The 13801-nt window shown below is 48.1% G+C and overlaps 1 protein-coding gene across 1 annotated transcript; it reads right to left on the bottom strand.

Moving 5' to 3' along the window:
• Positions 1-1275: 1275 nt before the first annotated feature.
• ATG12 (autophagy related 12) lies at positions 1276-5562 on the bottom strand. The gene is made up of 4 exons (XM_030197742.1): positions 5390-5562; positions 4016-4152; positions 3392-3454; positions 1276-3084 (listed from the first exon to the last, which is right to left on the bottom strand). The coding sequence occupies exons 1-4, from the start codon at positions 5541-5543 to the stop codon at positions 3025-3027; spliced, it is 414 nt and encodes a 137-aa protein (XP_030053602.1). The 5' UTR covers positions 5544-5562; the 3' UTR covers positions 1276-3024.
• Positions 5563-13801: the final 8239 nt, after the last annotated feature.

Raw genomic sequence — 13801 nt, 5'->3', positions numbered from 1 at the left:
CGTGGGAGGAGCCAGCATTTCTAGTGTACTGGCCCCCCCTGACATGCCAGGACACCAACCGGGCACCCTAGGGCGCACTGCAGTAGACTTCATAAATTGCTTCCAGGTACATAGCTCCCTTACCTTGTATGCTGAGCCCCCCAACCCACAACTGTACACCACTACAATAGTCCTTACGGGTGAAGGGGGGCACCTAGATGTGGGTACAGTGGGTTTTGGAGGGCTCGCTATTTCCTCCACAAATGTAACAGGTGGGGGGGATGGGCCGGGGTCTGCCTGCCTGAAGTGCACTGCACCCACTAAAACTGCTCCAGGGGCCTTCATACTACTGTCATGGACCTGTGTATGACATCTGAGGCTGGCAATATTTTGAAAGATTCTGAGGCTGGCAATATTTTGAAAGATATTTTTTGAGGGTGGGAGGGGGTTAGTGACCACTGGGGGAGTAAGGGGCGGTCATCCCCGATTCCCTCCGGTGGTAATCTGGTCAATTCGGGCACCTTTCTGTGCCTTGGTCGTAAGAAAAACACGACCAGGTGAAAACGTCCAAGTGTTCATCAGGGACATCCTTCTTTTTTTCGATTATGGGTGAAGGACAGCCAAGTGCTCAGCCCTCCAAAGTCCCGCCTTTGCTATGCCTCTGACACGCCCCCTTGAACTTTGGCAGTCCCTGCACTGGAAAGCAGGTGGGGACGTCCAAAATTGGCTTTCGATTATACCGATTTGGACGTTTCTGGGTGAAGGATGTCCATCTTCCGATTTGTGTCAAAAGATGGGTGTCCTCTTTCGAAATGAACCCAAAAGAGACCCACTATGACTGAGATATGCTCATAAATACTCCTTTCCTTCGTCCCAGGCAAGGGAAAGGGGGGTATTCAGTGGACTCTCTCCAAGCTGCAGTGAATAACTTTTTAGCTCTTATGGGTTGGTAGAAAGTGGGAGCTATGGCAGAGATTGTACGAATGATGATGGCTCACCAGTTCCCCAGTGTTCGTGATGTCCCGTTTTCTGATCCCCTCGCCCGCCAGATCTGGACCCACTGCAGGATAAGAGATGGATCCTAAGTGAACTGTCATGTGCAGCACAATACTGCCCCTGCTCCCTGGAATGACTCTCTCATTCCTGTAAGAGGCCTGCAGGAATGATTTACTTATGCAGGCCCAGTATAGACTGCTTAACTCCATTAATAGGTACATAAATCTTAACACCTGTCTGGAAACAGTCTGATTGTGGTAATGGCAGGCTGCTACACATGAGGCTATTTATTTAATTTATTTTAAATTATTTGTATTCTGCTTAATCCACATTTTCTAGCAGATTATAAAAATAACATCCATAAAGAAAAACCAGATACATCACATATAATAAAATATACAATAAAACAAATATATCACATCTACAACTTGGCCTTTGAGGTCTGCTGTTAACATTATGAAAACAAATTTAATTGGCCTTAATTTCTTTTGGCAATTCCTAGAGGGTCTACTGACTTTTTAATTTGTTTTATTGTATATATTAGTATATGTGATGTATTTGTTTGTTTTGTTGTATGGTATATAATACATATACTGAAATAACCAGATACATTGCATCTATTAAAATATACAATAAAACAAATTAAAAACTCAGAATCCTCCAAAAAAAGAAAAACCCCAAATCCACATCAAGTCACACAAAGCAATTCAGAGCTAGTCCCAGCCTTTATTCAATACTTATGCAAATGGCTCTTGGAAAATTCAGTTCCACACTGTAGGCTCACTCCTCTAGGAATTGCCAATTAAATTAGTTTTCATGTTAACAGCAGACCTCAAAGGCCAATTAGTTTTTAAAATTCTGACTTTAATGCAGCATTATTTTTCAAAATCTTAAAATGCAGTTTCAGATCACTGGGTTACCGGTTAGACAGGGGACTCCAGCCAAGCTTGATGGTAAGAGATGAGGTTTGGACTGCCTCCTGCCACTTATGCCCGGGGCTTTGCATAAACTTGAAAGTGTCCCTTTGATTATTATGGTAGCATTTCTATGGACAGGGGACAGCGAAGTGGGGGAAGGAGGTAGAACAGCCATAGATCCTATTTGCTGTGGAAACATGACCTTTGGGCAGTTTTCCGAGTAAAAGGCCAAACACCTCCTTATCCAAAGCGATCTGCACATGCTTTTTCTGACCAGAGCACCAACTATGGCAGCATTCTCAGGATAGTAGTAGGGTTAGGCCCCCAAGACTGATTCCATGAAAATGTGGGCGAAAGGACGTGGGTGTGAATTTTTATTTACAAAGGTGGGCAAGCAGAAGTATGAAAGGTACAGATAACACAAGGAAAAGTCCCTCGAGAAATGCTTTATTCATGGGAGGTCTGTAAATAAAAAAAATAGCCTTTTTAATTTATAGACCTCACATGAACAAAGCACTTAAGCTACTTATCTTAATAAAAGGGCTATTTGGAGTTTTCCTTGTTATCTGCTCCTTTCATACCGCTGTTTTGTTTGCCCACCTTTGCAAACAGCAGGGCAGCTTTTGAAAGGTCCTTCTCAGACACTCTTGGAAGCCTCAGCCTTTCTCCCCCTGCTTACCACCCCCAGCTTCTTCTGTATGCACGATACAGCTTGGATTCACTGTCAAAATGTGTGGAAGGCCAGAATTAAGGTGTATTTCACTTGCGATTTCTTTTATTGGAACAGCAAGTCAACAACTGAGAAGGCAAAGTATAGTCCTATCATGTCTTCAGGCTGGGAGACCAACACCTGGTGGTGGGGAATGGAGGGAAGAACCAGATGCTGATCCTTCCAGACCACAGCCAACAGAGCTGCTAGGAATGATCAAATGAAGTGCAGGAGACACACATCTTTTGCATCCTTTCTCCCTGTCTGTTGCCAGTCCCCGGAATATTTCCATAACCAGTGTCTGCAGGCGATCACAGGCCACATCCAGTACCATCCCTTCACCTTCCACCTCTTGAGGACAGTCAAAATTCAGCATGGGGTGGGCCCAGTCCATTTCTGGAGGTTGGCTGCAAATGTCTAGCATCAGCCCCAGGCCTGAGATTTACAATAATGCAGGACGAGTTTGCCATCGCTTCCAAAGCACTGTGGGGGCAGAGGGGAGGGAGAATGGAGAAAAATACATCATAAGTTACTGCAAATAAAGACCATCAGCCCTATCTACAGTGCCCAGGTCAAGCTCTCTGGTTTTCTACCACCGAGTATACGAATCCCCCTTTTGAACTAAAACTAGCTCCCCACCCTTCAGCCTGGTCCCAAACCACATCCAGATTTGAAGACAGTGAAGGGATCACCGAAGCATAGGATAGCCATGATCTGTGGCTATGGAGAGACTGATGTCAATTGATTTGGTCACCTGTGGCTATACGTCCAAGAACCCAGTGACACTCACCTCATACAGGGTACCCACTTCCTGGTCCGGGGAGGGTGCAAAAGACTGATTTACATAGATGAACTAGGAGAGATGAAAAATACCACAGAGATAAGTTACACAAAGTCTCTTACGTAATTAGACCTAGGCCCATTCACAGAAGAGATGGCATCCCCCCCCCCCCCCTCCCCACCAACCAAAGCAACGCCTGATTTGGAAACACCAATATTCACCTCTAGTACTCGGATAACTCCAGACACGTTAGGTCAGATAAATAGCTGTCTTAACTTACACAGATACCTATCTGAATAGTAGCACTGAGTATCAGGGGTATCAGGATAGCTTCCACTGGCCACCAAATACACAAATATACATTGCTGGTTTCCGGTTGCAGCCCAGCACTGAATTTCCAGGTATAGAAGTACCTGCCGTGGCTGGCGATTACAAAGTCAAAATACTGACTGATAAGAAACGCAGAGATAAATAAATTCAGAGGGATTTTTGTGATTCTCTTCTATATCATGGGGGTAATATTAAACCTGCAGCAGACATAACCCTTAGAAATATATGGCTAATAAAGGTCTTTCCACAAGTCTACATTGCTAACCAAAGTCCCTCCACTCTCCCAAATCTCCAGTCACCCACCAACTGCTCAGCAGAATCCAGTTTAAGGAATTTCTTGATGAAATCCATGAGGCCTCGGATGGTCCGGCTTCGCTCCATTGTCCATTTTTTGGTCTTCATGATTGGGGTGTCCCCTACTGCCTTCAGCAAAACATCAACTGCAGGAAAAGACAAGAGCTTTGGGTTACAAGCACTGGAGGACACCCCAGAAAGGGGAGGTTTGTGGTAACTTGAAAAATAATTCACTCTGCAGGTACAGAAGCTGTACTAATTCAGCACTTTGTCAGTATGAAAACTTCCAGTACCATGAAATACTAGGATCGAGCTGCCAGGCCTCACATCCTATAGGTAGCTGCATGGATTTTCCTTCCAAAATGTTCAAATTTACAGAACAAGGAGAATGTTGGTAGAAGAGCTCTGTTTTAGCTGGGGGATAACTCCTATATGATTCTGAAATTATGCAAAATTATAGCTGCTGCACTCTGTGAGCTACAGAACTTTTAAGAGCACATATCTGAAAATGGATACGTTCTTCAGAAGCCCAATCTAGTAGAGAAATAAAGACGTATTAAGTATCGCCTTAAACGTTCTAATATTGCAATGTTTAGCTCATTCTAAGGATGGGGTTTTTTAGCTCCCAGAAGCTAGTCAAGAAATGAAAATATAAGATCACTAGAAACCAAAGGGCTGGAACACTTAAGGCCCCTTTCCCAAAGGAACACTAGCATTTTTAGCACGTGTATTAAATAGCGAGATGCCCATTCCTTATGTGACCTCTAGCATTTAGCACAGGCTAATCATTAGTGATTCTTAATAACAGTACCACGCTCTTGTAAAAGACCCCCCTAGGGCAACTTGCAGATATCAGTCATCAAATCCCAAATCAACTAAATACGCTGATCCTGCTTTTTTTTTCCCCTACAGCATGCTGGGATCTGTAGTTCTCATTTTCTTAGGTAATCAGTGGTGAAAATCAAGCAGAATCAGCCTGCAAACCTTTACCTGGGGCAAGGTGGCCAACCTAATTTCAAAAAAATGTAAGTGGTTGAATGGCATTTCTAAAATGTTCTGCTATATAATATAGATGATAAAGATAGTCCATTTATTTATTAGGATTTATTTGCCACCTCTGTGATGGAATTCACTCAAGGCGGTGTACAGCAACATGTCATGCAAAACATTAATAACGCACTAACTACTATTGCAGGATGAAAAACATGGCCTATGCAAGCACATGATAGCCCTTCTCATTTATTTAGGCAGTCGCGCCAGCGCCTCTAACTCCCTATTGGCTCCCAGTGCTATCGATCACTGAGAAGCCCCACCCTCTCTCGCCACCGACGTCCGCTACCGAAAATGCCCCGCCCCCTCAGCGGCGGCGGCGGCTATTTTTACTTTTCTTCTTGGCTTCGCTCAGTGGTTCCTCGGCAGAAGGACTCGGAGAGAGGGCGGAAAGAGGGGGAGCCGCCACTGGTTCTGGGCTGCTTGCAGCCTCGCCCGAGGTAGGAGAAGGGGAAACCGCCATAACCTCTTTCTCAGTCTCCGCCATCTTGCTGAGTGGCAGGGGGAGTCCGGGACGGGAGCCAAGTGGAGGGAGGAAGGAGGGGAGAGGGGCGGAAGTTGCCTTACTGGACCGGAAGTTGTGTTCGCACTAAGTTGTGCAGCTGCCTAGGAGGCTATATTTGTTAATGACAAAGTGAGGATGGAGCGTCCTTTTCTATTTTATGATGTCTAAAATGTAAAGGCATTGCTAGGGTAGGTCCTTGGCAGGACCATTTGGACCTCTCCCACCCGTCCCAAGATTTTGAAAATTAAATGATTAAACGTTAAATAATTTTTCTCATCCACTCATCAGGGCTTCATAATTCTGAATGAATGTACACAGTAGGACTGTAGAGTGGTACTAATTAGGTAGAAAATGGCCATGTCTCAACTTGCTTACACCCTAAGGGGGTACCTGAAGCAATGGGAGGAAAGCAAAACCAGGACTGGCTCAGCCTGTGGTCCATGACCAACCCAATCTTGCAGTAAGGTGATCTTGGATAGGCCCACCTTACTAAGGTTGGCCTAGCCAAGTAAGATCATGAGGCATGTTACTGATAGAGTTGGATTTGTACCCTGGGCTCATTGGTTCTTTGGCCATGGCTTTAACCACTTCCTCATGTAAGATCACCTTAGCAGGTGGGGTAGGGGGAACACATGTTAAGTTGACTCTGATAGGGATCCCATGGCTTTTTCCTATCTCCATTAAGAGAACAACTGGACTAGCTCTGAGGCAGCCTGGGCAGAGAAATCATATTTGTTAATTCTGTTTAATTTTGGTTCAGTCCTGGAAAGTGGTAGAAAGCTGGCAAAGAATTGTAAGATTTAAACAGAATCAGAGAGCATGAAAGGTAGAGGTTAAGTACTTCTCAGAGGTTTAAGTACAGCACAGAGGAAATGAGCCCGGATCTCTATGAGGGACAGCAATCAATTGGAAGATAAAACAACAGAATTTTAGTCAAGAGCTAGAATCAACACCCACTTTGACAAAAATTCTGGTGGCGTGTTTAAATCTAACGCTGGGTCACCAATGTTTTGAATTGAGGGGTCCCGAGCCCCCCCAAGAAGGCTGGAGTGACCTTAAATCTGACTCCATCTCTAAATAGCATTAGTACTGGGGTAATCGAGGAGTTATGAAGTTCTAAAAGGAATTGCCACTAAGAGAGACGTTAGGTCTAAGGGACACGCATTAGTCCGCCTCTCAGCACTGGCAAGGAATAGATACCAGCCTTATGACAAACTGGATTTAGGCTACAGGTTATACGATGCAGCGAATGATAGCCTGATACAGCAAAAGCATTTATACTTACAGCCTTTCATCATTAAGTGAAGCCCACAAATCATAATTTGGAATGAGGAGTTTATTTGCCAAGGTACAAGTCAAATCAGTGATTGACAACAGGCAAGTACAATCAATTAATTAAAGGAATATAATAAGCTGCAAACAGGTGTTAATTATTTGCTAATCTTTTATAATTTCTTTTACCAATTAGAGGTTTTACAAGGGAAAGCAATTAGGTAATTTGTCAATTCTGCTGGACACATTGGTTTCCCTTGGAGAGAGAGTGGCAACCCTTTTCTCTCTAGCTTAAACCAGGAAATACTCTGATTTTTATAGGTGCCCTCAGGATATGGATAATATGACAGTAGATATACCTGATTGGATCTATGCTAATGTCATGGTTGTCACTGATTGGCTCATGCTAATGAGTAGCTTCTATCTTGCTAACATGGTTTTGTCTTTAGCAAATCTTAAGCAAGACCCTGCATCCAGCTACACCTGGCATGACTCACTCATTTCTCAACTTGTTTTTCTAACTTACATTAAAGAAAATTCCACTTTGTAACAGATACGGGCTTCCATTTTGTGCTGAAATCCTCCATTTTGTTTCCATATCTATTGACCTAACTTTTAGGCCTCAATCCGGGCTACAAACTAGGCCATACTTTTCCAGTAAGCTCCCAGTTATGTCAGCCATCAGATTTCTGACTCGGCCAAGGTCTGTAACAGCCTGAGCTCTATGACTGGGCCCGCCACCATTCCAGTGGGCGGGGGGTCTCTGGCTGTACCATAATTATACAAATGCCATCTGGGTTTAATTACTCAGAAGTCTAGCTTTTGCTAGACTAGAGGTTAGAAAGGTCAGCGAGAAATGAAACCTTCTTTGTCCCTTTTTGAGTGATGGATTGTTCATAGGTATTATTTACCACATCTGGATGCCATTCTGAGTAAGGCATAGTGGACAATCTCGAGGGGATCAGCAAGCAAGCTGTTTTAAAAGATTAGACTGAACGCTGTTTAGAAGGAGATAGAGTAGATTTAAATAATTCTAGATGAGTTAGATTTTGTCTTATAAGGAATTCTGATTTCTGCTTATTTTAAAATATGTTTTATTCTGTTTAATTAATAAGTTCTATCTCTATGTAAATATCTTTTCAATTCAGTGTTACATCTTTGTCTGACTTTTCAAGTGAGATTTGTCTGCAGTTTAAGAGGTCATCATCTGGTTTGAATTATCCACAGTCCTAGCTAGTTCTGTGTATGAAGCTAATAGGTGAAAGAGGTCAGGGAAAGTCAAGTCTTCTCCTTGATTGATTATAGCTAAGTGTAGTACTGGTCTTCTGAAAGTAATAACAAACCATGTCTGTGTGCCATTAAGCAAGACTGGCCCCTTGGCCCCTTGACCCCTTAATGAATGCCAGAGTCCGGTTAGTATTTTAAGCTATAACTGGGAATCTGAGAATTTAATAATAATAATAAAATGCAGGAGAGAGGTGCCACATTGTCTAGTTTGAGAGGCCCCAGGTCATAGGTCAGTTTAGGAACTTTCTCAAACCTATGTAACTGATATTTCCATATCATCAAGCTGATCAATCCATAGACTGGTGGGTTGTGTCCATCTACCAGCAGGTGGAGATAGAGAGCAAACTTTTGCCTCCCTATATGTGGTCATGTGCTGCCGGAAACTCCTCAGTATGTTCTCTATCTCAGCAGGTGGTGGTCACACACAGCAGCAGCTCTGGCTAGGCCTCCAAGCCTAATCCTTAGGTTTTGTTGAGGCCTGGGGTTGAGGGCTCTTTTGAGCAAGTGCAAACCTGGTGGTGCCAGGTCCCTCCTTTTCTCCCCCCTCCCGCTGGCTCCGTTAAAAAAAAAAAAAAAAAAAAAAAAAAGAAAATTTTAAACGTCCTTAAAGGCGTTTATTTCGACGTTTATTTAAACGTTCATTGCAGCTACTCACTGGGACACCAGTTCGTTACAGCTCGGAGCGGCAAGCAGGTAATTTTACCTTTTTATAGCGGGCAGGGGGTTCCCCGATTCTTCTCCTCGTGGCATATGGCGTCGGAGGGCGAGGGCGCAAAGGGTCACTCCCTGGATCGCTTGAGCGCTTCTATAGGGGATGCGGGGGTCTTACAGCCTGATTCGCCCTTGTTGGGTGACAGTTTCATGACCGAGGAATGTCCCGGTCCTTTCTCCGGCGTGGCGGTTTTTCCCGCCATAAACGCCCATCCCCCGCTCCTCGCCTCCGCCATCTTGGCCGGCCACGCGGCTCGGACGGCTTCTTCGTGGGCCGCCCTTGAGGTTGGAGACATTAATGCCATGAACGCCCTTAATTTGGGTGACGGCACAAAGCGGCTAAAGTTAAGCGCCGTTCTTCCCGCGCGGCTCCTTCGCGGAGTGTCGCGCCGGACGCCATTTTGGATGCGCAGCATGTCTCTCCCCCGCTCTTGCGAGCGCCGGTTGAGGGTGCGTCTAGGGCTGTTGCCCAGGCTGCGGAAGTGCACAGTCTGGGGGGTTTCTCCCCCGAGTTTGTTTTGCTGCTGCATCAGGCTTTCCTCATGCAAAACGCTGCCCCTGCTCCCTCTTCTGGTAAAGAGGTTGAGGTTCCCAGAGGTAAACGCCCTCTGGTTGATTTCCAGGCCTTGGAGGACTTTGTCTCCTCCGATGTAGATGAGGGCAGCGTGTCTGAGGTCTCCCAACGGTCCTTTGCGGATTCCTTGGAGGAGATGGATTCCCGCTCGGATGGAGCGGATGACCCCTCTGCAGCGCGGCTTTTTAGCTCAGAGGATTTGCCCAACCTGTTAGTGCAGGCCATGGGCATTTTGAAGATTTCCTCTCCGGAGGACGTCTCTCCCTCAGCCCCTGTTGGCTCTGCCATTATGCTGGGGACGAAGCGCCCGCCTAGAACCTTCCACGTGCATGATGCCATGCACACCTTAATTTCGGCTCAATGGGATGTCCCGGAAGCGAGCCTCAAAGTGGCTAGGGCTATGTCCCGCCTCTCTCCTTTACCTGAAAGTGAATGTGAGGCCTATCTGTGGCCTACCGTGGATTCTTTAATCACTGCGGTGACTAAGAAAACGGCTTTGCCGGTGGAAGGTGGCACAGCCCTAAAGGACGCCCAAGACAGAAGATTGGAGGCGGCCTTAAGGTCGTCCTTTGAGGCGACTGCTTTAAGTTTGCAGGCCTCGGTTTGCGGTGCCTATGTGGCCAGGGCGTGCCTGACTATGGTGCAGCGGGCTTCCCCCTCGGATCATTCCTTGAGGACTGATTGGCCGGCCCTGGAATCGGGCTTAGCCTATTTGGCAGACTTGCTGTATGATGTCTTGAGGGCCTCAGCTAAAGGCATGGCTCAGACAGTCTCTGCGCGGCGGTGGCTTTGGCTGCAACATTGGTCTGCTGACCACGCCTCTAAATCCCGCCTGGCTTGATTGCCTTTTAAAGGCAAGCTGCTCTTTGGGGTCGAGCTGGACAAAATCGTGACCGATCTCGGCACGTCTAAGGGCAAGAGGTTACCAGAGGTCAGGGCTCGGGCTAGTACCCGTCCCGGTCCCTCCAGAGGACGGTTTCAGGAAGCCCGTCGGTACCGCCCGGGCAGGCCGGGCTCCTCTGCTCCCTCTTCCTTCAAGAGGAATTTCTCCCCCAAGCAGCATTCCTTTCGCAGAGACCGCCGTCCCGGAGCTGCTCCCTCCGGTCCTCCCCAGGGTCTCGTACCCAGTGACGGGGCCTTGGTCCACGCCCCAGTGCAGATTGGAGGACGGCTGTCCTCGTTTCGGGGTGAGCGGACCACAGTAACTTCACACGCTTGGGTGCTGGAAGTCATCAGAGACGGCTACAAGCTAGAGTTCTGCCGACCCTTAAGAGACGGGTTTGTACTCTCTCCCTGCAAGTCTCCGGTCAAAGCTGTGGCAGTGCAGCAGACCTTGGACAACCTGATCCGCCTGGGTGCGGTCGTTCCGGTGCCAAAAGATCAGATTGGCAAGGGACGTTACTCCATTTACTTTGTGGTACCAAAGAAAGGAGATTCTGTCCGGCCTATCCTCGACCTCAAAGGGGTCAATCGGGCCTTGAAAGTGCGGCACTTTCGCATGGAGACTCTCCGCTCTGTTATAGCGGCAGTGAAGGCAGGAGAGTTCTTGGCTTCCTTGGGCATCAAGGAAGTGTACCTGCATATTCCCATCTGGCCTCCTCTCCAACGCTTTCTGCGTTTTACAGTCCTGAGACGACACTTCCAGTTCAGAGCCCTCCCTTTCGGGTTGGCTACTGCTCCGCGGACCTTTTCCAAAGTAATGGGGGTCATAGCGGCCTTCCTGCTAAAGGAAGAAGTACAAGTCCATCCTTATCTGGACGACTGGTTGATCCGAGCCCCCTCTTATGCAGAGTGCGGCAAAGCTATGGACCGGGTAGTTGCTCTTTTGAGCTCCCTGGGATGGATCATTAACTGGAAGAAGAGCCAGCTGCGCCCGACTCAGTATCTGGGAGTATCTGGGAGTTCGATTCGACACCCAAGTGGGCAGAGTGTTCCTGCCAGACAATCGGATTGCCAAGCTTCAGGCTCAGGTGGACTAGTTCCTAGTAGCCTCTCCTATTCGGGCTTCGGACTACGTGCAGCTGTTGGGCTCTATGACGGCCACGATGGAAGTAGTGCCCTGGGCCAGGGCTCATATGAGACCACTACAGCTATCTCTGCTGTTGCGCTGGACTCCGATGTCGGAGGATTATGCTGTGCACCTTCCCTTGGACCCAGCAGTGCGCAAGCCGCTGAGCTGGTGGACGCAGACAGACAAGTTGTCTGCAGGAATGCCTCTGGTGACCCCGGAGTGGATTGTCGTCACGACAGACGCCTCTTTGATGGGCTGGGGAGCCCAATGCTTGGGAAGGACAGCGCAGGGGCTCTGGTCTCCTGCAGAGGCAAGTGGTCTATCAACCTCCTGGAACTCAGAGCCATTCGGTTGGTGTTATTGGAGTTCATCCCGGTACTGGTGTTGAAGCCTGTACGGGTCCTGTCGGACAATGCCACGGCTGTGGCCTATATCAACCGCCAGGGAGGTACCAAGAGCGCCCCTCTAGCCAAGGAGGCTATGAATCTATGCCAGTGGGCGGCAGCGAACCTGGAGCAGCTTTCAGCGGCCCACATTGCCGGAGTCATGAATGTCAAGGCGGACTTTCTCAGTCGCCATACTTTGGAGCCCGGAGAGCGGCAGCTATCTGCTCAGGCGTTCTTGGACATCACGAAGCGCTGGGGCCAGCCGAGCCTAGATCTGATGGCGTCATCGGCCAATTGCCAAGTGCCGCGCTTTTTCAGCAGAGGACGGGACCCTCGATCCCTGGGAGTAGATGCTCTTCTCCAACAGTGGCCGACACAAGAGCTCCTCTATGTGTTCCCGCCCTGGCCCATGTTGGGCAGGGTGCTAGACTGGGTGGCAAAGCATCCCGGCAGGGTAATCCTGGTGGGCCCGGATTGGCCCAGACGTCCCTGGTATGCGGACTTGATCAGGCTCTCAGTCGACGATCCTCTGCGGCTGTCAGTGGAGCAGGGCCTGTTACATCAGGGTCCCGTGGTGATGGAGGATCCCTCCCCCTTTGGGCTTACGGCCTGGCTATTGAGCGGCAGCGTCTGAGGAAGAAGGGCTTCTCAGACAAGGTCATCGCCACTATGCTAAGAGCGAGGAAGCGCTCTACTTCTACTGCTTACGCCAGGGTTTGGCGTATATTTGCAGCGTGGTGTGAAGCAGGCTCACTTTCTCCCTTCACTGCTCCAATTTCTTCAGTGTTGGCGTTCCTGCAAGAAGGTCTGGAGAAAGGCCTGTCGCTCAGTTCCCTTAAAGTCCAGGTAGCGGCTCTGGCTTGCTTCAGGGGCCGCCTGATGGGTGCTTCCCTGGCTTCGCAGCCAGATGTGGTGCGCTTTCTCAAGGGAGTTAATCACCTGCGCCCTTCTCTGCACTCAGTGGTGCCTGCGTGGAATCTCAACCTGGTGCTAAGAGCATTGCAGAAGCCGCCTTTTGAACCCTTGTCAAGGGCATCTCTGAAAGACCTGACGTTGAAAGCAGTCTTTTTGGTGGCTATCACTTCAGCCAGAAGAGTTTCCGAGCTCCAGGCGCTCTCATGTCGAGAGCCTTTTCTGCAGTTCACTGAGGCAGGAGTGACTATTCGCACAGTGCCTTCCTTCCTGCCCAAGATTGTTTCTCGCTTCCATGTGAATCAGCAGCTCTGTCTCCCTTCCTTTCGTAGGGAGGTCTACCCAGAGGAGTACTCTGCTCTTAAATATCTGGATGTGAGGCGAGTCATCATCAGATACTTGGAAGTGACCAATGATTTCCGGAAATCGGATCATCTGTTTGTCCTGTGTGCAGGTCCTCGTAAGGGTCTGCAGGCTGCTAAGCCTACGGTGGCAAGATGGGTCAAGGAAGCCATTGCAGCGGCTTATGTGGCCGCAGGGAAGGTGCCGCCTATCCAGCTGAAGGCTCACTCCACGAGAGCTCAGGCGGCCTCGATGGCAGAGGTCGGATCCGTCTCCTTGGAAGAGATATGCAAGGCGGCAACTTGGGCTTCGGCTCATACATTCTCCAAGCATTACCGTTTGACGGTGGCTGCACGGGCGGAGGCCCGGTTTGGAGCTTCAGTGTTGAGGTCAGGGATGTCAATGTCCCGCCCTGGGTGAGTACTGCTTCGGTACATCCCACCAGTCTATGGATTGATCAGCTTGATGATATGGAAGGTAAAATTATGTATAATCATACCTGATAATTTTCTTTCCATTAATCATAGCTGATCAATCCATAGCCCCTCCCAGATATCTGTACTGTTTTTATTCTGATTGCATTTCAGCTGCAAGTTTAGTCTTCAGTTACTTCAGAAAGACTTCGTGTTCAAGTTTTTTCACTTGGATTCTTCAAGAGTTGAGACGAGTTTGTGTTACAGTGAGCTGCTGCATTCCTCTCCCCCCCGTTTTACGGGGCTGGATTGAGACATAAATTCTGCCGGCA

This window comes from Microcaecilia unicolor, chromosome 3, assembly GCF_901765095.1.
Source record: "Microcaecilia unicolor chromosome 3, aMicUni1.1, whole genome shotgun sequence".
NCBI lineage: Eukaryota > Metazoa > Chordata > Amphibia > Gymnophiona > Siphonopidae > Microcaecilia > Microcaecilia unicolor.
This window is presented reverse-complemented; position numbering and strand designations above follow the sequence as displayed.

Excerpts from the sequence above, each read along its gene's own strand:
- ATG12 (XM_030197742.1), bottom strand. The coding sequence starts at position 5,543 with ATGGCGGAGACTGAGAAAGAGGTTATGGCGGTTTCCCCTTCTCCTACC. Across the intron at positions 4,153-5,389 it reads GAGCGAAGCCAAGAAGAAAA|TTGATGTTTTGCTGAAGGCA; the intron begins GTAAAAATAGCC and ends CTTTTCCTGCAG. Across the intron at positions 3,455-4,015 it reads TGGATTCTGCTGAGCAGTTG|TTCATCTATGTAAATCAGTC; the intron begins GTGGGTGACTGG and ends CATCTCTCCTAG.